Below are 23133 nucleotides of genomic sequence, written 5' to 3'. Positions count from 1 at the left end.
GTTTAAAGCTCATTGTAGTTTGTAAACATAAGTAATTGATTTCATTCAGAAAAACATCGTTTATTGACCATAAGTTACCATGAGTTTGGCATTTTTTTAAAAAATGCAAAAATAGTCTGTGGGTGCTTTTGGTTCACTACAGAGGCATCTTAAGGACGTGTTCAAACAACGAATTTAAAGCAGACTTGAATAAATGAAATTGAACAGCAAATTAGCAAGTTGTCCAATTCCCCTGTGTTCCAAAACGAAAGCGGCTGCTTTCAAACACAGTAGAATAGAAGAGAATTCTTTATTGGCCAAATGTGATTGGACGCACAAGGAATTTGCCTTGGTGCAAATGCTCTCAAAGGCAATTTGTCTCACCCCAAAACGTTAATGCCAAGCATTTATATGATAGCGGCAATTTATTTACTTACAAATGTAGTAAAACCATTAATACAAGCAGGGTTGCTATTCAAATAAAACGGACATACCGATACAAATAAACCTACTGCTCCTATGCATCCGGCATGCCGCCGACTCTTGCCTGAAAAACTGACACCAGGACTAGCCTACGGGACGACGCCGGATTGCCCTGCCCTGCCCTGCCTTCTGCATCGGGAGTAGCTTCTGAGGCGGCAGAAATCTGCACCCGAGAGAAAGAGACCTCCCACGAGTGGTCTGCTCGGTGGAGCGCTGCTGGGAATAGGAAGCAGGCTGCTACTTGCCACCGGATTTGGGGAGTTCAGCAAACGCTTCTTCAAGATGTAGTAGGAAAGGCTTGAGCCAAGGCTCGGAGGGTGGGGCGGCCCGATCCCGCTGACGGCCGCCGGCAGGGAAAAGCGGGAGAGAAAAGCCAAGCGAGCCATCCGAAGGCAGGTCGGCAATACTCACCCCCGCCGCCTCGGACCAGCCCGGAACGAGCAGCAGCAGCAGCACCGCGAAGAGGAGCGCGATGCCCGGCCCCGCCAGCCTGCTACCCATCGTCGCGAAAAGCTCCGTCCGCCCCCACCGGTGTGCTCACACGTGCCCGTGCCCGGCGGGGCTGATACAGTCAGCCTCCTTTCCCGTGTCCCGCCTGGAGCGTCTCTAGCGCCGGAAAGGCGAGCTTGATTCTTGGGCCCCGCTTGTGGGCGGCCGCGGCCGCTCCCTTCCCCGCCTCTCTCCGCCCCCGGCCCCTGGGAGCCAGGAGCCGCCGAGGAGGAGTCGGCCGGTTTCCGCTGTCTCCCGCGTCCGTTCAAAGCCAGGAGCCCGTCGCGTCCGGAGGAAGGATGCGGGCTGGCCGAGCGGCAGCCTGAGGTAGTTGCCGTGACTGGAAGGTGAGTCCATACCTGCAAAGGGCGCGAGCCTCGACTTCGCCGCCCTCAGCTTTGAGCCCGCCTCGAGGGTCGCCTCTTTCGCTCCCTTCGTGCCCCCCCACCACGACCCCGGGCGTTACTTTCGCGTCTCAGGGCCCCGGGTGTGTCGTCGTCCGCCCCGCCCCGCGCTAGCCCGGTAAGCCACCTGAGGGAAAAAGTTCTTCCACCCGGCGTGTGGTTCCGGAGGGAAGCGGAGCTTTCTGAGGAATGGGGAGGGGCGGGGAATGTCCTCCACCATCGACAATAGGGATCTGTTTAGCCTCTCCAGGAGGAAAGTGCCGCTTAACTTGTCTCCGGCGACCCTTTGGAGGTTGCGCTCATTCCCCTCCTCTCTCCTCCCCGCTTCCCCGTGAAAAATGCCTGCCTCTGCCCGCCGCTAATGTCTCTTTCCAAGACTGTCTTCCCTTTGATTTCTAGGACCGTCCTCTTCAACGAGGAGAAAATAAAGCAGACATGAAAAGTACTCCACGCTTCAGCTTAGGATGCTGGACTAGGCAGTAAGTAGACCCATTTCTTTCTGCAGTTGCTTCCATTTTCACTGGCAGGGAAAGTATTGTTAGCATTTCTTAAAAGTGGCTGTAAGACATGCAAAACAGTAAGAGCCGGCCTGGCCATAAGGGGATGAATTGTAACTATTTTAATCTTGTCTTGGTACAGGGATATGCAAATTATCCTCCTGGTGGGATTGACTGTGCTTCTTCCTGCCTGTGTACAAGCTGTAAGTATATCATCACCATTTTTTTTAAAATTAAAACAAAACGGTGAGGAACCTTTTTAGGGTTGCTTCCAAGTCAATCCAAATCTGTTGTCAAAGTTCTTCAACTACCTTTGCTGTTTTCCAGAAGTGCACTTTTTATTATTATTTTTCTACTAAACAGTTTGATCTTCCCTCCCCATTTCTCTCTGTTCAGAAATATGGCTTAAAGTATGAATGCGAAGTATTTTTAATTTCAAACTGTAACTCACCTGAATTGATTTGTTTCATATATGTTTTAAAACAATAAGGAAAGTATCAGTCATGTTGGTTTCTAGACATTGCTTGTAATGTTTTTATGGAAATGTTAAAAATTGAACAACCCATATTTGCAGAATATTACAACCCAACTGAAATACCACAAGTTTTTTTTAGTTCTCTAGGGCCTCTTCTGAAGCAACTCGTGAGTTAGACAAAGTCAGGCTGATATGAACCACTTTGAGGGTGTGTGCATGAATTATTGACATGCTAACAAGCCAACCAGAGTTTAGGCTGCAGTCCTCTGTGTACCTTGCCCACATGGTTAGTTTATGTATAGTTTATATTTTACACTAATCTCCAAAGCAAAATAAATAAATCATAATTAAGGTAATTATGGGTTTGAATCTTTTGGAAATTCAGACAACTGTAGAAATCTCTTCCTCTATTCACAAAATGCCTTATCAAGGTATCTATCCAGTTGTCGGGTGACTAGAAGTGCTTTAGAGAAAATAACCCACTGGCCACCAAATATCTTCCATTTCTTTCTTTGGACTTCTCCCCTGTCCCACCCTTGTGGGACAGCCATATTTTTTAACAAGTAAAAATGATGGGTTCTGATCGCTTGGAAGTCTTTCTAAGTGTTCCACTTCCTTCAAGCAGAGGGAAATGGACAGACTGTGGTTGCTGCTTGTTAAGGGACATAAGACCAACCATGAAAACAAAAAAGCTGTAGAGGGTATAGAAAATGGCCTTGAAGGATAGAAACAAGAGCTGCTGCCAAGGCAAAGATCAAACAAGGGGTCATGATCTCATCCCACAAAATAGCTTAAAAAACATGTCACACAAGCCCCTCCTATAATTACACAAAGATTGAGGGACAGTATTAGACCTTTAATCCATTGGTTTGTTAGTCTGGTCTGCCTCATAGAGCTGGCTGAAGCAGATAAACAAAGTGAGTGAAGTTTAGTTTAGGAGGCAGCTGCCTGGAGTCAGTCAGTAGTCATTGTGCATGAGTGAGCACCCATTTGGGGGTTGGGGAGGAACCTATGATAGCCATACAAATTGATGGAGTATTGGATTTGTACTCCGAGACATTGCAATAAGACCATGTGGAAAATAATCCTGAATTTGTTTGGGGGCCTAAAATTTATTCGATTGGCCATTGTCCTGTGTTTTTTTAAAAAATGTCATCTGTTTTTCTATAAAATAGGCTTTGTTGGAGAAAGTTATCGTGAGTTCTAGAGTGTAGTTTCTATTTGAAACTTTTCAAGTTTTTGTGAAAGTTACTGACCTGGTTTTTGGTTTTACCATTCTTGTGAGGCTCACCATGATATTTGATTGTTTGAGGAACCTGTTTATAAATTATTACCGCATCCTCTTTTTGTGAGGACCTTTCCCCAAACTTCCAAAACAGACTGCTAACCCAAAAAAGTAGAATTCTTGTACATTACAGAATTTTTAAAAAGCAAACAATAATTAACAGGGAATTAACAGGGAAGTTAAAAAGTACAAGAATAAAGCTAAATGTAGCATTAAAGTTTATATTATAGGGTCAGCGTATATAGTCATTGTTTTCATCGGCCATTCAGTCATAGCCCACTCTATGGATTTGTATATAGTAGAATGTATTTATTTATTTCAGAAAAAGAATTAAATTTGTTTACAGTTTGTTACATTGTAATTGGCTTCACTAAAGACATTTCTTACCAGTACATTTTGAGTTGAGCTAAAATAATATCTCTGCTTATTAATTTTTATTGCTTTTAATATATAGATAAAATATATTTTATATATTTATATACATATAAAATATAAATAAAATATATTTTATAAACAAAATATATTTTATATAAATTAAAATATATTTAAATTGTTCATTATATATATATATATATATATATATATATATATATATATATATATATATATATATATATATATATATTATACTGAGTTCCGGTATTTGTATGTGGATCTTTGGTTATTCGGTTTCTCCCCGTAAGATTGACAGTAAGCGCGTTTGATAGTCTCATTCATCATCTTCAGGCTTCTGTCTTGCTCTGTGCTTCTCAGGTGAATCTGAGAAGCAGACTCTAGAAGCACAGAGCTGAAGACAGAAGCCTGAAGATGATGAATGAGATCGTTTAGGTACTTCAATCGTCCTGATCTTCAATCTTACGGAGAAAACCCGAATAACAAGATACACACACACACACACACACACACACACACACATATAAAATATCGAGGGCTATCCACAAAATAGATTATGTTTTTGTCTGTAGCAAGAAGGCGGAGCTAGCGTGGCCATCTTTGGTCTGTGCGCTGCCGCTCAGTCTGCATCTAGTCGTGCTAGTGGGAGGTTTATCGTTGCCCGTTATTTCACAGCAAACGTTTGAAATGTGTGCTGCAATTGAAAATCCCGCGAGTTGTGAGGTGCGATCAGTGATAAGGTTTCTGTTGGCAAAAAACCATAAACCGATTGAAATTTTTCGCAACTGTGTGAAGTGTACGGGACAACATCATCACTGAAGGTGGAGTGCGCCAATGGTGCATTAAGTTTAAAAATGGCTGAACTACGGCACTCGAGAAGTCCTGAATGCTTTCAAGTGGGAGATTTTTCCTCATCCGCCCTACAGCCCCGATCTTGCACCAAGCGAAAGCGTTCAGAATAAGGGGGAAAGGGGGTGGGGGAATCAGTATGCCAGAGGAAGGTGTAGCCCTCTTTTTTGATCCTGATGAAAGTGCCCCACACTGCTATTACATGGTATGTGATACTGTGGGCTGCTAATCAGGTGTAGCCAGTGTTTATAACGGAATTGATAAAGATTGATGCTGCATGTACCAAAACATGTACTCCAGGAACTGAAATAGATAATTAAAAGACACACAAGGAGATGGAGTATGGTTTCCATCTGCTGCAGAACATATATCTTTCTTTTGTTGATCATAAAGATACTAGGTTGAAGTGTTGCAAACATGAAAAAGTGACTTTAATTTCTTCATTTCATGGAATTGCAAATATTATGCAGATATTACAGATATTACAGAATCATAGGGTTAGAGGGACCTTGAAGCTAGTCAAATCTCCTGTCCAGTGCAGGAACTAAACAATAGTTATTTAGTAATCATATTTTAAAAATGTATAAAAATCTCTCTTTTTGGAATATCAGAACCTGGCTCCCATCAACCTGATGAAATAAGGATAGTTGTCCAAAGAAAGGTTGTACAATCTAGTGAGCAAGATTTAGTTTCTTCAGCAAAGGGCATTTCAAATTACCTTCACACCATATCAACAAAATAACTATTTTGATCTTGTCAATAGCAGTGATGGAGCAGAGTCTTTTCATGAAAGAGGGATGGGTAGTATATGATATTGAATTAGTTTAGAATATATGCTTTTGAAAAGCAGTAGCTGAATGAATGCTGCAAAGATTGAAACAGTCCATATAAGAGGCCAGAGATTACTATATTTGTACACAAGCTGCAGGATAATGATCTCAGAATGACTAATAGTTTAAAATGGGAATTTGAAGGAGAGAGAGAGAACACAAATCAGGAGCAGAAGAATGGAAGTTACACTGTGAATGCTGAAAAGGATTTTACTAGACTTTTGGCATATAAACCATAAAGTAGAGGAAAGGGTAGCAATCTAGGGTGGAAAAAAAACCCAAAAGGTCCAAATGTTGAGATTCTGGATTTGTGTTAGACAGATGGAAATGCAAGAGAAAAATAGCTTTTTTATTCCGATATTTGTATTTGAGTTGCCATCTTCCTAAGAGGTTTATCTACTGCCATTGTTAAGATCTTTCTTGGGTAAGATGAAGATATGTGGACATTGGCTAGTCTTCCACAACTCCTGATGGATTGGCACCACATGCCAAAATTTCTAGTGTTTATGGTAGTTGTGATGCTGAAGAATGTTAGACTGAGGAAAGTTAATGTAAATGCAGCATTGATTCCAGTTTTGTTGTGTTCAGCTAATTCTTATCAATATTGCAATACCTTAGAATTATTACATGTTGTCTTCTTGTATTACATGTTGTCTTCTTGTGGGACATTGGAGATTAGTCTTTTCTGTGCTGCCCTGACCATCTGGATCAGCCTCCCTGCTCCCCACTTCCCCGCCACCAAGATTTGGAGGGCCCACAGCTGCAGAGAGCTGTGAAGAGTGGGCTCTTCATCCAGGGATGGGGGTAGGCTGGAAGTGATTCCAGAAAATGTAAATATAGAGTTAGTGGGAGATTGTGGCATATATGATATTGTGGGGTTTATATTTATTCTGGTTTTATGGCTTGTTATTGTTACCCCCCGGGGGGGTATGCATATGTGTGATAGGCAGCTATGTAAGTTTTCTAAATAAATAGAAAATAAAGGCAATGTGGAGACTTCCGGTGGCAGGATAAGGACGTGTAGAAGCCCAGCTGTGGTTTCAGTGTACCTCTTCTTGCGCTTGGTGCGATCCCTAGAGGATACCCGAATCCTGGAGAGATTCATGTCGGTGTGGGGGAACCTCAGGTTGCAGTGTGGGGGAAGGCAACCCCCTGGCAGTGAAGAGAAGACCTCCAGAGCCCAGCGTGAAAGAGCCAGCCGCCTGTCAATGGCGGCTCCAAAGTCCGGACTGCCTCTGATGTGAAAAGCGAGTAAATGACAGCTTGTAAGATCGGTGAAGAAAGAGCAGAAAGAGGTGGCAGAAAGACTCTAACAGTGGAGAGAGCGATCGGCAAGTGATTTTTTTGTGTTAATATCTGTCGAAAGCCTGAGGGAAAAGCGGCTAAAAAAGCGAAAGTTTGACTAGCGTGGGTGGAAAGGCTTGGCAGACGGAAGTGAAAGTGTGGATTATAGTGTTTGAAAGGAGAAGACTGCGAACTTAAGAAGAAATCGTGAGAAAGAGTAGGAGACCGGTGGAGAATTTGAGCTCTTAAGTGGACTGATATATTGACAGACTTCCCAGGTTTAAAACCCGAAGAGGAGCAAGGCTGCTGAAGAAAGGGAAACGCGGCGCCATAAGAGATACATTGAATCTCCGAAGTCATTGCAAAAAAAACAACAGACACTATTTGCTTAACAGACCTTTAACTGATCTGGAGGAGATCTTTACTTGATTCTAAATTAACTAAGGTGAAGACTGTAAGCGAAGGAGATCAAAATACTGAACTTAGAAGCATTGACAAAAAAAAAAAAGTAATTTGGAACTTTTGGAAGAGACTGATTGCTGACAGCTATTATTCAGCACTTTTCACCTCCCTCCTTCCGGTGTGTTTGAAGAAAACTACAAATCCCAAAAACGGTGGACTTAAATCTGACTCTAAAATTCCTTCTTCTTATTGCCCTATCCTATTTCTTTGCGGTTTTCCCTTGATATCACTCTGTTAAACTTTTTATCCTGTTTACTATTTACTGTCTCTCTGACGTTAAGGCGAATTCCTTTTCTCTTTTCATTTTCTCTTTATAACCACTGTTAAGCCTGGATTCCCCAACGGGTGTTAAGGAAAACAAACTAAACAGAACGTGCAGCGAAGTCAGATAGGAAGACAGGTAAATGTGTGAGATAAGTTTTCTAGTTAACACGCAGTAAAAATACAGATACGCTTGTGCTATCAAAAATATTGTTTATTCCATTTAAGAATTATAGCATAGTCAAAATAACGGTCCATTAGTCATATATCATTTCAGTCAAGTCTTGTCGGGGATACTCTATTTGCAAAGTCCGTGTTGAATAGCCAATGTCAGTACACTTACAATAAATCAGTCCAATCTTTATCTTCTCTCCGTTGAGAAAAATCAACACTCCTTTTTCTCTCCCCGTTCCAGCAAGAACGCAGTCATCAATCCATCCAGTAATTAGGGATCTTCAAGCCAGAGAGAACGAGCTGCAATTGCCTCGCTTCTTATATAGTGCTTTTACAACCACACCCTTAATTACATTCTTGCTGTTAAAGTTACACACACTTTAACTAACAAACCATGATACCATATTTATTATTTTTACCCAAACCAGTTAGGGTAAACAATGTTATCCCTAACAACCACTATAAATTTATCTATTTAGAAAAGGTATAGTGATTGTTAGATTGTATTGCTAATTGATTTAATTGTTTTGAATAATTAGTAACAATAAGGATTGCCATACTGCAACCAGTTTCATAGGGAAAATAGCAACAAAGTCAAGAATTTTATAAATAATAAGTATAAGATTAAATATTAAACAGTAATTATTAAATGCTAAAATAGTACAACTTAGTGGGTGAATATAATCAATTTATTGGGGGTAGAGTAATACCATTTTGGATCAAAAATATTGGTGACTTAGAATACTAAGAATATTTAATACCAAGACAGGGTTAGATAAGATTAGATAAATATATATATGTATTTACAAAACCTATAATCATACAAAATTGAAATCTGGTGGGACTTGATATATTAATTGTTATATATACTTGTTATATACACTTATCACATGGAATGTCATATAGTGTTGTATGGTGTTCTATAGTATTTGAATATAGATTGTTCAAAATTATATACTTGATTGTGGACATAAGATCAAAAATAATATATATTTATATATTTTAATTTCTAGTTAAGAGCACAGAATTCATCTACTTAGTAGATAGGTAGACTAAGTAACTAGATATTGCAATTCTATCGTAAGGGTTATATTACTGAATGGTAATTTGGGACAACATAACTAATATAATTCAACAGCAAAAACAAATACTAAAAGAAATGACTTCTACAACAACCACAGCCTTGAAAACGGGAAGGAAGACTACCCCAACTCTAACAACCACTCTGGCAACAGCTTCCCCTACAATTCAAAAAACCATAGAAGAATCACTAACAGGGGAAAAACAAACCAATGCCTCGAATGCTAATATACAATCAACTTTGTTAACTTTGCAAGAATCAATGACAAAACTTCAAGAAATAATGATCAAAAATCATAATGAAACAAGAGCAGATATTAGTGAATTAAAAGAAGAGATGGGAAAGTTAAAAGCCGAGATGAAAGCAGACATTCTCAAGGTAGAGGACAAGATTGGAACACTCCAACAGGCTTTGGAAAAAAATGAAACAATGATAAAAGAAATAGAGACAAGGATGGAAAGAACGGAAAAGAATTTGGAAAGGGTAGACGAAGAATTAAAAAATGTAAGCAGAGAAATGGAAGATTCATTGGTCTACCTAGAAATGGATAAGGCGGCTGCATACCTGAGATTCCAGAATGTGGAGGAATCTAAGGAAGAAGAACTGGAGCAGCTAATGGCAGAAATATTGGCCGAACTATTAGGAAAAGATAAAGATGACATACTTAAGGAATTTGATGAAGTCTACAGGGTCAGTGCCAACTATGCGAGATGTCATAAATGCCCGAGAGAGGTTCACATTCACTTTGCGAGAAGGAGTGTTCGAGACATAATATTTAGAATGACTAGAGATGGAACAATAATGTATAAAGGCAAAGAAATCTTGATCCTTAAGCAAATTCATAGAAAAGTAAGGGAAATAAGATGAGACTACAAATTTCTAGCCAGTTATCTAAATCAAAAAAGAATTCTATTCAAATGGTTAATCCCGGAGGGGATGTTAGTAACATGGAAAGAAAGAAAAATCAAGATAGATTCTATGGAATGGGCACAAGATTTTTATGAACAGCTAGTAGGCACGGAAGACCAAAATAGCAAGGAGGAATTAAAAAGACACAGGAAGACCGAAGTCACCACAGAAATAAAAAAGGAACCCCTAAAAACCAAGGGAACGACTATCCACCTCATGAGAGAAGAATCTATTCCACAACAAACACAAGGAGAAAGCGGAATTATCACAAGGCAAAAAGCGAAACAGATCTAACTAAATGGATGAAGAAAAGAAACTTCTATCCATCAATATAAATGGTTTAAATTCGACAATTAAAAGGAAAAGGATAATAGCTAAATTAATTAAACAAAACGCTGACATAATATGTTTACAAGAAACTCATATAAGAAAAAAAGATGAAAGATATTTAGACTGCCCTAAACTAGGGAAGTTATTTACGGCACCAGCAGTTAATAAAAAAAAGAAAGGAATTGCAATATACATGAAAGATGACCTAAAAGCAGATCTAGTTTGGTCAGACCCGGAAGGAAGAATTCTGGTTTTACAGATCTTGATTAATACTATCTCATTTCTATTGGTAGCAATTTATGCCCCAAATGAAGATCAGAAAGAGTTTTTTAAAAATCTACATCAAAAAATAATAGGATTTGAAAAAAGGAATATCTGTATAATAGGGGATTTCAACTCTATTGCTGATTACCAAAAGGACCATAGTAATGCGCGGAAGAACAAAAAAGGAAAAAGAGAGTTTCCCAAGACATGTAAGGAAATGATGAATGAGTTAAATTTGGTGGACTTATGAAGAAGATTAACTCAGAAAATAAACAATTTACATTTTACTCTAATCCGCACCAAATATGGACAAGAATAGATATGGCGTGGATGAATGGAGAAATTGCAAATGAAATAAAAGGAATCAAAATTTTACCAAGTGAATGGGCTGATCATAACCCAATTCAAATAATTTGGAAAGGTAGGGAAAAACCAAAGAAAAGATGGACACTAAACACCCAATTAATAAGAGAAAAAGAGTATACTAATAAGCTTAAAGAGGAATTAAACTATTTTCTAAAGGAAAATGATAATGATGTAACCTCGAAACAAAATATCTGGGATACATTGAAGGCAGTTATAAAAGGTATAACAATCTCTTATAATGCCATGAGAAATAAAAGAAAATATGCTCAACAAAATAAATTACAACAACAAATTAAAGAATTAGAAACCCAATTACAAAAGACCCCTAAAGATCAAACAATACAAAATCAGATAATAATAGCTAAACACAGTTTGAACTTAATAGAACAAGAAAAAATGGAATTAAATTTGAAAATGACAAAACAAATTTATTTTGAAAATGCTAATAAACCAGGAAGGTGGTTATCTTATAAACTAAAAAAAAGGAAAGAAAAGAGATTGATATACCAATTAATAGACGAGAAGGGCAATATACAACAAGAGATAGAAAAGAAAAAAGACATTGTATATAAATACTTTGAAGAGTTATATAAAAAAGAAGTCAATGAGGATAAAATAAGAAATTACTTAGATGAAACAAAAGACAAAGTAATTGGAGATGAACTGATAGAATTATTAAATAAGAACATTACATGGTCCGAATTGAAATCAGCAATAGAGAATCAAGGGAACAATAAAACCCCGGGGCCAGATGGGATCCCGGCAGAATTATATAAAGCAATTGCGGAACAAATTGGACCACTGATGATGGAAGTGTTTAACGAGGTCTTACTGGTAGCTAAGATGCCGGACTCGTGGAGGGGAGCATTGATTTCGCTGATCCCGAAGGAGGAATCTGACCATAGATACATTAACAACTACAGACCAATTTCTCTCCTAAACGCCGACTATAAAATATTTTCCTCTATTATAGCCAACAGACTAAAACAAGTTTTAAACCCGTACATACATGAAGACCAAAATGGATTTCTCCCGACTAGACAGATAAGAAATAATTTAAGAACAGTAATAGATGTTTTAGAATTTTATGAAGCCCACCCTGAGAAACAATCCGCACTCATGTTTTTAGATGCAGAAAAGGCATTTGATAACTTAAATTGGCACTTTTTAATTCCAAAAATTTATAATATGAATTTAGGCACCAAATTTGAAAACATCATAACAACAATTTACGATACACAGCAGGCCAATATCATAATAAATGGGGAATACACTGGTCCAATAAAAATAGAAAAGGGAGTTAGACAGGGTTGCCCTCTTTCACCTCTTCTCTTTATATTCACTTTAGAAACACTCTTAACACAAATTTGGCAAAATCCTGAAATTAAAGGACTGAAGATTAAAACAGAAGAATATAAATTGCAAGCGTTTGCCGATGATATGGTTTTCTTTTTGGAGGAACCAATAGGATACAATTTGATAAAAGAACTAGAACAATTTGGTGCTGTAGCAGGACTTAAAATCAATAGAAAAAAAACAAAATTAATGACTAAAAATTTAACAGAAGACCAGAAAAAGGAATTAGAGGTAAGTATGGGAATACAGGTAACAAAGAAAATTAAATACTTAGAAATATGGCTAATACCACATTGTAAGACACTCAAAGAGAATAACTATGACAAATTGTTACAACAAGTAAAGAAAGATTTAGAATTATGGAGTAGGTTGTAACTTTCACTATTGGGCAGGATTGCTTCTATCAAAATGAATATTTTACCAAAATTCTTATACTTATTTCAGACGATTCCAATTAAATTGCATAATTTTTTTTTTAAGAATTTAGCAAAATAATACTCAAATTCTTTTGGCAAGGAAAGAAATCTAGAATTAATGTAAAGGCATTACAGGATTTGAAGAGTAGGGGGGGATTGGCACTTCCAAATTGGGAACTATATTACATGGCAGCTGTTTTAGTATTTTTAAAAGATTGGGTGAACTTACTTAAAAAAAGAATGCTATTGTTAGAAGGCCACGACCTGCAAAGAGGATGGCACGCCTTTCTATGGGAAGTAGGGAAAGCCAATCAGTCATATTTCCATAGACACTTAATTAGAGATTCACTATTAACCAATTGGACAAAAGTACGGAAAAAACACTATTTAAAAATACCAATCTGGCTATCGACAATGGAGGCAATTATTCACCCAAACAATTTGGACATTACTAAAATGATCAAATATAAAGATTTATTAGATCCACAAGGAAAATTGAAAACACGACAAGAACTACAAGAGCAGGGTTTTAAAATAGATCAGTGAGTATACCTCCAAATTCACAGTAGATATATACAAGATAAAAAAGACTTTGGAATTAATAACAAACCCCAGCACTTAGATAAAATTTTATTAGGATCAAACAAACAAAATATAACTAAATTTTACAATTACCTAGTGGAAGTAGAGCTAGAAGAAGAGACAGTCAAAGGGAATATGATAGTTTGGAGCAGGAGTGTCGGACAGAGTATCACATTAACGGAATGGGAAAAGATTTGGAACAGAAACAATAAGATCACTAAATCGGCAGCTTATAAAGAAAACACTTACAAAATGTTTTACAGATGGCATCTTCCTCCTTCGAGGTTAGCGAAGATGCACCCCAACACGAGTCCAAAATGTTGGAAATGTAAAAGTATAGATGGAACCTTTTTTCATATGTGGTGGTCATGTAAGGAAACCCAGAAATACTGGCAAAGAGTTAGAAAGTGGCTAGAAGAGATAACAAAAGAACAGATTGAATATAAACCAGAGTCCTTCCTGTTAGGGATTTTTGACAAACAGTTACCAAAAAAAGTGAAGTATATAACAATACATATCTTAACAGCGGCTAGGCTAACGTTTGCTCAGTGCTGGAAACTACCTCACATACCTACAGAACAGATGATCATCCAGAAAATCTCAGACTGTGCAGAAATGGACAAACTAAGCCTTAAAAAATAAAGATTCTTCAATATATTATAACAATTGGAATTGCTGGTATAAATGGTTAGACCAAAGATAGACTTTAGATCATAAAGTAAAAAAGAATGGGATAAACTTATATGAGTGTAATCTAAATATAGATATGGATAAGATGTGCGTATATGATACAAACTAAGAAGAGAAAAGATCTTACAAACTATCGAAAATGAGAATGTTTTTAAGTGTTCACTTTTTCTTTCTTTTTCTTTCTTTCTTACTTGCTCCTTTCTGGTTTTTCTATTTGTGTATGTGCTGTAGATTTGTTTTTAATTGTAAAATTAATAAAATTTGTTTAAAAAAAGAAAAGAAAAGAAAATAAAGGCAATGTTCGGATGTGGAACAAACTTTTGAAGCTTCCAGGGCAACATTGGATGATCATTCTTTATCTTGTGTTACTGGCCAATCTTCTTGGTTCTTTTCTCATCTTGGATTTTAGAAACAATAGATATTTTAGCTCCCTTTCCCTCCCTTCTCTCCCCACCCATGTGTGTATGTGTGTGTGTGTGTAAAAGAGGGAGAGAGAGAAAGAATAATATTGAGCAATGCTAATTATTTGCACTTGGGAATGGAGAGCAGGTACAGAAGCGTGGATAATATTTTTCAGACCTGTGAAATGAGGAATCGACAACAAGGGATTAACAATAAAAGGGCATGGAAATAAAAATAAAATTCCTCCTTGTTTTTCTTTTAATGCGGTTTAAAAGCGTCTTTATATAGGGGGAGGATACTGTACTTTAAATAATTATAGATGAGGTGTTGGATTTAGGAAGAGCTCTTGGTGTTTTGGTCTCTGCCTATTGTCTTTTTATGCTTGATTGTTCCTTCCTGCTGTTGCAGACAAAGATACAGGGTTTGTAATCCTTTTCAGAAAAGCAGGTTTTAAAAAAGGCAGGGAAATAACCAAAACATCTTTGTTTTCTGCCTGCAGGCTCTACATGCTGCTCAGTAGACTTTTTACTACCTTTCCAACCTCACAGCTGCCTTTTTAATTAACAGTGGCATTTGATATCTTTTTTTAAAAAAACAAACCCCAACACTTGACTTCTGAGGATATGAATTCTGCTTTGAATCTTACTGCTTGTAAGATTTATACACTTCTTTAAAATGTTTTGAAAGGCGTTTACAGTTATCTAAACAGTTCTGCACATGCTAATTAGTTCAGTAAGCCAAGTTGCTACTCAATTTTTTCTTCTTCTTTCTTTTGTTGCTGCTAGGTAGGCTAAGAGGATCTTCCCATGCAGACTCTGTTCCACTTTGGAAATAGCACTGGATTTCTACAATCCTATAATAGCAGCTGCAGGGAAGTACAGAACTGCATGTTCCAATTCTGGAATGGCCTGTGTTTCTTCTGGAATGTGCAAATCTAGCCTTCCTGGGGTGGCTTGGCATTCTCTCGAAATGGGCTTTCATGAACAGGACATGATCCAATCCTGAAAGAGGACTCTTTTTGGTTTCGTTTTCTGGAAAGGAAACTTCAGGGATGATAAAACATCCCTTGATTGCTGGGTTGGCTTACTTCAAGAGAAGAAGGGAATGTTCTGGGAGATGAATACTGTTTTCCACACTTTTATTTACATATTTTGTATCAAAACTTCCACACTTCTAGACACCTGTGCTTGGGAGTGGAGCTGATTTATGGTTCTGTTGCACTGTAGTAAAAACTATAGTAAAACTACTATTAAAAACTACATCACCACCACCACCCCTAATCCTCAGGGGTTTGTGGAACTCTTAGGCAGTGTGTTAGTCTTATTTTCCCCATTTTCAATAACTCTTCTCTCACAATGTGCTCCCAGTTTCTAAACATCAGGCTTTTGAAGGGGAAAGATGGTTTGACATTTTTCAGCTCTTCTACTATAGAAACCGTTGGGATGATTATTATTATGGTTCATTGCACAGTCAGCTAGAAATTCATATTTGGATTTGGCATTTTTATCCACCTATCGAGTCCTACCCAAGGACCTGGTATAGGGAGAGGTGCGGTAGAGGGACACTACCTTAGTTGCTACCAGTTTGATGGGTGATCGCGCTCGCTCGCGTGCTCCTAGCACGCCCCCCTCAACAAGCCAATCAGCTGAGAGGATGAAGAAATGAACATCTAGGAGTGACCCTCCCTTTTATTCTCTCAGCTGATACTTGTTTTCCTCCTCTCAGATGATGGGAGGCTTTTTCCTCCTCTCAGCTGATCAGAGGCTTTTTTTTTTCAGCTGAACCGGTCCGAACCGGTAGCATACCATCACTGGAGAAGTGGATGATTGATGGTATTAGAGGTATCGTCGTCACAGGATGTAAGCTGTTCACAAGTAAAACTGCCTTTTGCAATTGACTGTTGGTGATTTTGTTGATGTTGATGTTTTGGAATTGCACCCAAGGCATCTTTCACTATTTTTGCTTTTTTTTGCCACAGTTGTTCTACTTCTGTTTGCAAGATTTTGTATTTTGTTATTTTCTTTTTCTCTTCTATTCTGCACTGCCACATCCACTATCCAGACTTTTTTGTTTCTTATTAACAGTTGTTAAGCCTGAGTGTTATGTGGCAGATGCCTGTCTGTTTGAATTGTAAAGTCTCAGAGCAGTTTAGCTTTTTCATTTTCTCTATTTTATGGACCCATCAGTTCTTGTTTTCAGGCAAATGGTGTTTCTTGCAGATCTTCCAATGCAGCATTGTTGCTACTTTATCATGCCATTGTTTGCAATCAGTCTGTGTGATCTTCTTGCAGCAGCTGACCAGGCAGTCCATTATTATTATTATTATGGTCTGTCATTATTATTTGATGCATACATTCAGAAAGATACATACAACGTGAAATATATGGATGAAAGGTGCAAGCTATTTATTTATTGATTGTAGTTAGTTATAGGCTGGAAGTTGAAGATCACTTAAAGGGTCTGAATCATCTGGTTGGATTCTTCAATCCGCTTGGAGAATTTCCCATCTCGTCTGTCATCACTACTGTCAGTATTTAACAAATCTGTAGAAAATGGAGGTAGCTTTAGCGGTTGTTTTTAAAGTTCCTAAATGCTCGATCTCTTCTTGTAAATCATTTTATTAATTTATTAGGGAAGTGAGAACAATGAAGGACAGGACGAGTCCTGGCATACAAGTGGAAAACTTCTCAGGACAAATTATATCCAATAGGATTGAGGATAAAGAAGAAGTTGTTGAAGTTCAAAGGAATGTAATCTTAACAACTCTTATTTTAGATTATTTTTCTTTTTAGCTTCATAGATCATGAGGATGCAAACAGAATGTGCCTGAGATGAGACCTAACACCTACTTATTTGCCCCTTGCCTCTCCTGGCTGATTAGACTAAGCAAAACAGGTTTGACATCCCCCACCCCAAAGTAAGAGAGATTTCAGTGCCACCTTTGTGTTAAGGAAACAATTATATGGTACAACCATTATTGAAGAAAACTTTACACCACAGATTTCACTGTAATTTTACAATAATATCAAGCTTTCATTGTCTGAAAAAGGTGAGGAAAAAAATATAATGGTCTTGCAGTTCCAGAAGCTTCTGAATAGAGTGATTATTTGGACTTATTTTAACAGGGTTTGGAACTGCTTTATCTTGATTCGAAACTCGTGCTACAAAGTAGATACAAAAAGTGAGACTGCTACTTCTTCTGGATCATCTTTGATCCAGTTTTGAAGTTTTGATATCATCTACTATAGTACCCTATCATCTGCTGGAACTAGGTGTGCTGTTTTGAAGTGGTCCTCATCTTTCCTATTGAGGCATGTCCAGAAAAGTATTGTTGGGAATGGGAGGTTTGTTCTGACACAATTACTAGCCGAATCTGAAGCCTCCTTAGCTATTTACAGAATCTAATGCTTTCCCTGGAACTGCATCTGAGTGGTGATACTAGCAGTGTGCAGCCAATGGTGTTGTCATCTTTTACACATGGTTATGTTTTGGGTACAAGTTATGTCCCCCACAACTTCTCCCTGATATGCTCTAGAACAGGGGTGTCCAACCTTGGCAACTTTAAGACTTGTGGACTTCAATTCCCAGAATTCCTCAGCCAGCTTTGCTGGCTGAGGAATTCTGGGAGTTGAAGTCCACAAGTCTTAAAGTTGCCAGGGTTGGACACCCCTGCTCTAGAACCTGATATGGCATCTTTCTTGATTTCCCTAGCTTTCCACCAATCCCTTACGCAGGCACACTTAATAGGCCTACCTTGATCGTCTCTGGAATTGTTAATGGTATTAGATTTAATATTTAACAATACTTTATCCTGTTGAATTTATTACTAAAATATTTTTCTAATGTATTATCCATATTTATTTTCCAGTCATTGATCCCTATACACTAAATATCATTTTATTAATCATGTTTTTAATTTCCAGGTCCAACATTTTTCTTTATTTTTATATTGAGCTGTTGACTTATAAAAACTGTTTGTGAAAAGAAACTGTGCCAGTGAATATGACACAGCATATTTTGTTTCTGTTAAGTTCTGTTAACTGTGACTGGAAATTTGGTTAAGTCAAGTATCTGAACACTCTGTAGTTATCCAGTAATTCTTTCTATGGAAATATCCAGCTGTTTCATATATTCAGAAAGGAAAAAAAAATAAGGCAAGAAAGAAGCAGTTGTTATTGCAGTCTGTATTTACTTTTAATGAAATTGTAAATTGATTGATGTAGAAACATTATAAAAAACTTTAGAGTCTAAAGCCATTATAGAATAACAACAGAAAATGAAACAATAAACAGGGTATTTATAAAAATTTACTAGCCACAGAATAATTTACACCCTAGATAATACTGGGACCCTGAAACAAAATCAGATTTCTAAAGAACTTTCTAGAGAAGTGAAAGATTTTCTTCTCTGTATGGAAAGTCATGCATTAAGGGAATATACTAGAGAATCCAGAATCTTCTCTCTTTGTCTTCTTTAGCAGAGTTGAGAATAAGGAAAAGCATATATAAGAGTGCCCTCTCTACTATTGTCCTGGAAATATAGGAAATATGTTTTCTTATAGGAAATCCATTTATGCCCCTGTGACTTGGGTGCTGTAGAAACCACCACCCATGTTCTGTAATAAAATCAGGAGTACAGGGATATTCACCACCAGTTGATTACTCCCTTTTTATTTAAATTTCTGGGGCATTCTCTTAATTTTTATCTGTGTTATCTGTTAAACAACATAGATCTTTTTTTTTTCTAAAAGTAGCAAAATTTTGCTACATTATGTGTATGTTTCACCCACAAATGGTTGCCAACAGATATTGATGTTAAAGGATAATTTTACTTTCTTTGTTTTATAGAAGTTATTTTCAATTAAAAAAATAAAGTTTCTGTTCTATGTGATGGCATAATCCAGCATTTTATCAATACAATTTTATTTAAAATCATTATCAGATGTTGAAAATGCTCATTTTAGATTATTGGATCAAGATGGATTGGACCGTGAAGTTTGTTTGTTTGTTTGCTTGTTTGTTTAAGCTCAACTTAAGGATGTCTGATGCCAATTTTTGTTTGGCTGCATATCATTTAAAACAAAGTAAAAAAGCATACATAATTAATCAAATATGAAAATGTGGCTAGGAATAAGGAGTAATTTGTTGGGGGGGGGGGTTAACTGGGGGAGGTGTCTTCTAAGATTGCTCACTATCGACCCCTTGCTTTGTGATACCGGTACCCTATCCTGCAGTTCAAGTAACAAAGACAAATCAGCACCACTCTCCATCCATAAGCACATTTTAACAGTTACTTCTGAGAGCCTTAAATGACTTTGCAAATGTCATTGTGGAGCCTTTTTCATTGATCTTTCACAGATCATGCAGGGCATGCATTATGTTGTTCCTGCCTTAAAAGTGAAAAGGAAAGAGGACCCAGTTGTCCTTCCTCAAACAGGAAGGAAAAGAGGATCCAAACAATCAGCTTGATATTAATACCAGGCAAACTTCTAGAATTAAGCAGTCAGTTTGTGAGCATTTAGAAAAGAATGCATTCTTTAGCAGCAAGTGCAAGTTGCTTTATCACAAATAAATCATACTGAACCAATCTGATCTCCCTTTTTGTTGGGATGACCAGTTTATTTGACCACAGGAATGCAATGGACACAGTGTGCCTTGGCTTTAGCAAAATATTTGACAGAGTTTCCCGTGGTAAAATGTGGACTGGACAGTGCTATCATTGGATGGATTCAGAGTTGTTGGAACAATTGAACCAAACAAGCATATGGCAGTGGCTCCACATCCTTTAATCTCAACAAATCAGCATTCAGGAAGATCTTGACAAACTGGGACACTGAGCAAAGTAGCAAGATGGTTTACAGTATAACATTTGGATAGAATTTTTTTTTATAAATATGAATATAGGATGGAGAACATACTGTGCAGTAGTACATACTATGCAAGAATCACTTCTTAAACTGTCAATGGTTCAAGAGTGTTCTATGTAAAGATTAACAACTTATAGATATTTACATTTTAATTGCATGTAATAAATCTTCCACTTTTGCAGAGTTATTTGAAAATTCAGACCACGAGTTGTAGATTAGCCATAGAGTTGTATGTAGCAAAGACAGCTCTTGCCTGTAGTTTGTTTGAGTGAATCTTGGAAATGCGCTTCTGAAACCAGGAGGCAGGAAAACTGAATTGTCACCTAAGAAATAGTCTGTTGGTCTAGCTGCAGAAGAATCCAAAATAGACAGATTAACACCAAACATTTGCTATGGGACAAGAAGTAGGACAGGCTTGGAATGTGAAATTACAGGAATGCAAGTCAGGAAGCAGGAAAGTAGTTCCTAGCGAAGGGTGAAGAACAGCCAAAAATAACAGAATAAGAGAGTTGGAAGGGACCTTGGAGGTCTTCTAGTCCAACCCCCTGCTCAAGCAGGAGACCCTATACCATTTCAGACATTGTCCAATCTCTCCTTAAAAACCTCCAGTGTTGGAGCACCCACAACTTTTGTACGCAAGTTGTTCCACTGATTATTTGCTTTAACAGTCAGGAATTTCTCTTTAGTTCTAGGTTGCTGCCTTTAGATGCTTTGGAGAATAGGTTGATTCCTCTTCTTTATTGGCAACCCTTTAGATATTGGAACACTGCTATCATGTCACTTCTAGCCCTTCTTTTCATTAAACTAGGCATACCCAATTCCAGCAACTGTTCTTTATATGTTTTAATCTCCAGTCCCCTAATCATCTTTGTTGCTCTTTGCTGCACTCTTTCTAGAGCCTCAACATCTTTTTTACATTCTGTGAACCAAAACTGGATGCAGTATTCCATGTGTGGCCTTACCAAGGCATTATGAAGTAGTATTAACACTTCACATGATCTTGATTCTATCCCTCTGTTAATGCAGCCTAGAACTGTGTTGGCTTTTTTTTTTGGGTGGCTGCAGCACACACCTGGCATATATTTAAGTGGCTGTCTACTAGGACTCCAAGAGCTACTGCTATGTCCTTATAGATTGAAAAGTGTCAGTGAAGTTCCACCAATTTAGACACCCCGAATGAGGCTTTACTCTTGTTCCTAATTGCTAACAGCAAAACAGAAAGACTTGCTCAGATCCAATTTCATTAACTGAATCTGGCCATAGTCCAGATGTGAGCACAAGTTCTTCTACTGGAAGAAGTTTTGGTACCTTCTTGAGACTAAACTTAATAACTAAGTTATGAAATTAAGCCTTCTGTCTAACATGCATTCCTCTCTCCCAGAGGAAATGTACCATTATTAATAACAATAGCATGCATCAGTGCCATTGTTTCTCCAGCACTTCACAAGCAGACCACTTCATGGCTCTGACTAATAAGAGACAGAATAAGTTCCAAGCTTACTGGTAATCAGTATTGTCATGTGAATTCTCCATGAACTGGGTGTATATTTGTGTCATTCAATAATGTGAGTCTGTGGTGTTTAATAGCTTTCCGATCATTTCCAATGCACAGACTAGAAATCTTGTTCTGGGATCAGGGTTATCTATTCACTCGATGCCCTCACTTAGTGCCCAGTGTTTGAATCTCTGGATGGAACTAAGCAGAGAAAGGTATTTGCCTATGAAACCTTAAACCTTATTGAATTACCAAATAACAGAGTTTAGAAGGGACCTTGGAAGTCTTTTAATCTAACCTCCTGCTCAAGGGTCTTCAACCTTGGGAAGTTTAAGACTTGTGGACTTCAACTCCTAGAATTCCTGAGCTAACATGACTAGAGGAGGAATTCTGGGAGTTGAAGTCCACAAGTCTTAAAGCTGTCAAGTTTGAAGAGCCCTGCCCTATACTATTCTAGACAAATTGCTATCCAATATCTTCTTCAAAACTTCCAGTGATGCAGCACTCACAACTTCTGGGAGCACTGATTCCAGGGAAATTTAAGGAAATTTCCCCTTAATTCTATGTTGGATCTCTTTTTGATAAACTTTCATCCATTACTTCTTGTTCTGCCCTCAGGTGCTTTGGAGAATAGGCGGATCCTCTCTTCTCTATGACATTCCCCATTTTTCTGAAAACCCGACTAGCTTTCAGCCTGTAGAACTTTATTTATTTAGTTTATTTTAATTTATATTGTGATTAATTTTGAATGACAGTCTTCTTGTGGCTAGTTTATACAGAATATTTTGAAGCTGATTTGATTTGTATACATGTTTTAACTTGAACACATTGAATTATTGTGGGTTTTATTGCATATCGCCCAGAAAGACTATTGGGTGGTTTAAAATGTTAAATAAATACATAAATGGAATCCAGGCCAGCCAACTGGGAGTTTTAAATCTAACTTATATTGACAGCAACCAGCTGGCTTAGATAGTATCCTCTGAGCTTTTGGAGGAAATGCAAAATGTCTCTAAAGCTGCCTGAGTTAAGAAGATTCTGACTCCTGCAGGCCATAATGAAAAGCACAAAGTGTCAAGGACACTTTCCTGCAAATAAGTAGAAGGAAAATTTGCCAAAAAAAATAATAATAATAGAGGAAAATGTTTGTTTATTTTGACTTACTTGATGGTGAGCATGAGATCAAGGACTATTTCTTTTTTTATTTTGCAAGTTGCTTTTGGAAATAATGGTCAAATAGCAGGATGCAAATCTAGTCAAGCAAGAATTATTGATTTTAATTTAAAAAAATAAATTCACACTGGTTTCTACAACAACAAAGCAACTGACTAGGTGATAAACAGGTTATCTCTTAGATATTCTGACATAATCATCGTATTGTAGGGATGAAAGTGATCTTGGAAGTCTTTTAGTCCAACATCCTTCCAAAGGCTGGGGTGTTTTTTTTTCATCCTTTCAATTCTTTTCTTGACAACCTCCAGAATGGAGCATTCACAACCCATAACTGGGAG

At 37.7% G+C, this 23133-nt stretch overlaps 1 protein-coding gene across 1 annotated transcript in view; it reads left to right on the top strand.

The window, feature by feature from the left end:
* The first annotated feature begins 434 nt into the window (after positions 1-434).
* Positions 435-23133, top strand: part of COL4A2 (collagen type IV alpha 2 chain) — a 167189-nt gene continuing 144490 nt past the window's right edge. The window contains exons 1-3 of the mRNA XM_087949238.1: positions 435-1298; positions 1755-1834; positions 1995-2055. Coding sequence (XP_087805364.1) covers positions 1791-1834; positions 1995-2055 — 105 coding nt within the window. The 5' untranslated portion in view covers positions 435-1298; positions 1755-1790. The remainder of the gene's footprint in view (positions 1299-1754; positions 1835-1994; positions 2056-23133) is intronic.

This window comes from Notechis scutatus, chromosome 1 (genome assembly GCF_049901735.1).
Source record: "Notechis scutatus isolate UNSWTSFEM ecotype Mainland chromosome 1, rNotScu1.2, whole genome shotgun sequence".
NCBI lineage: Eukaryota > Metazoa > Chordata > Lepidosauria > Squamata > Elapidae > Notechis > Notechis scutatus.
Note: the sequence above shows the minus strand (reverse complement) of the source record. Positions and strands in the feature narration are given on the sequence as shown.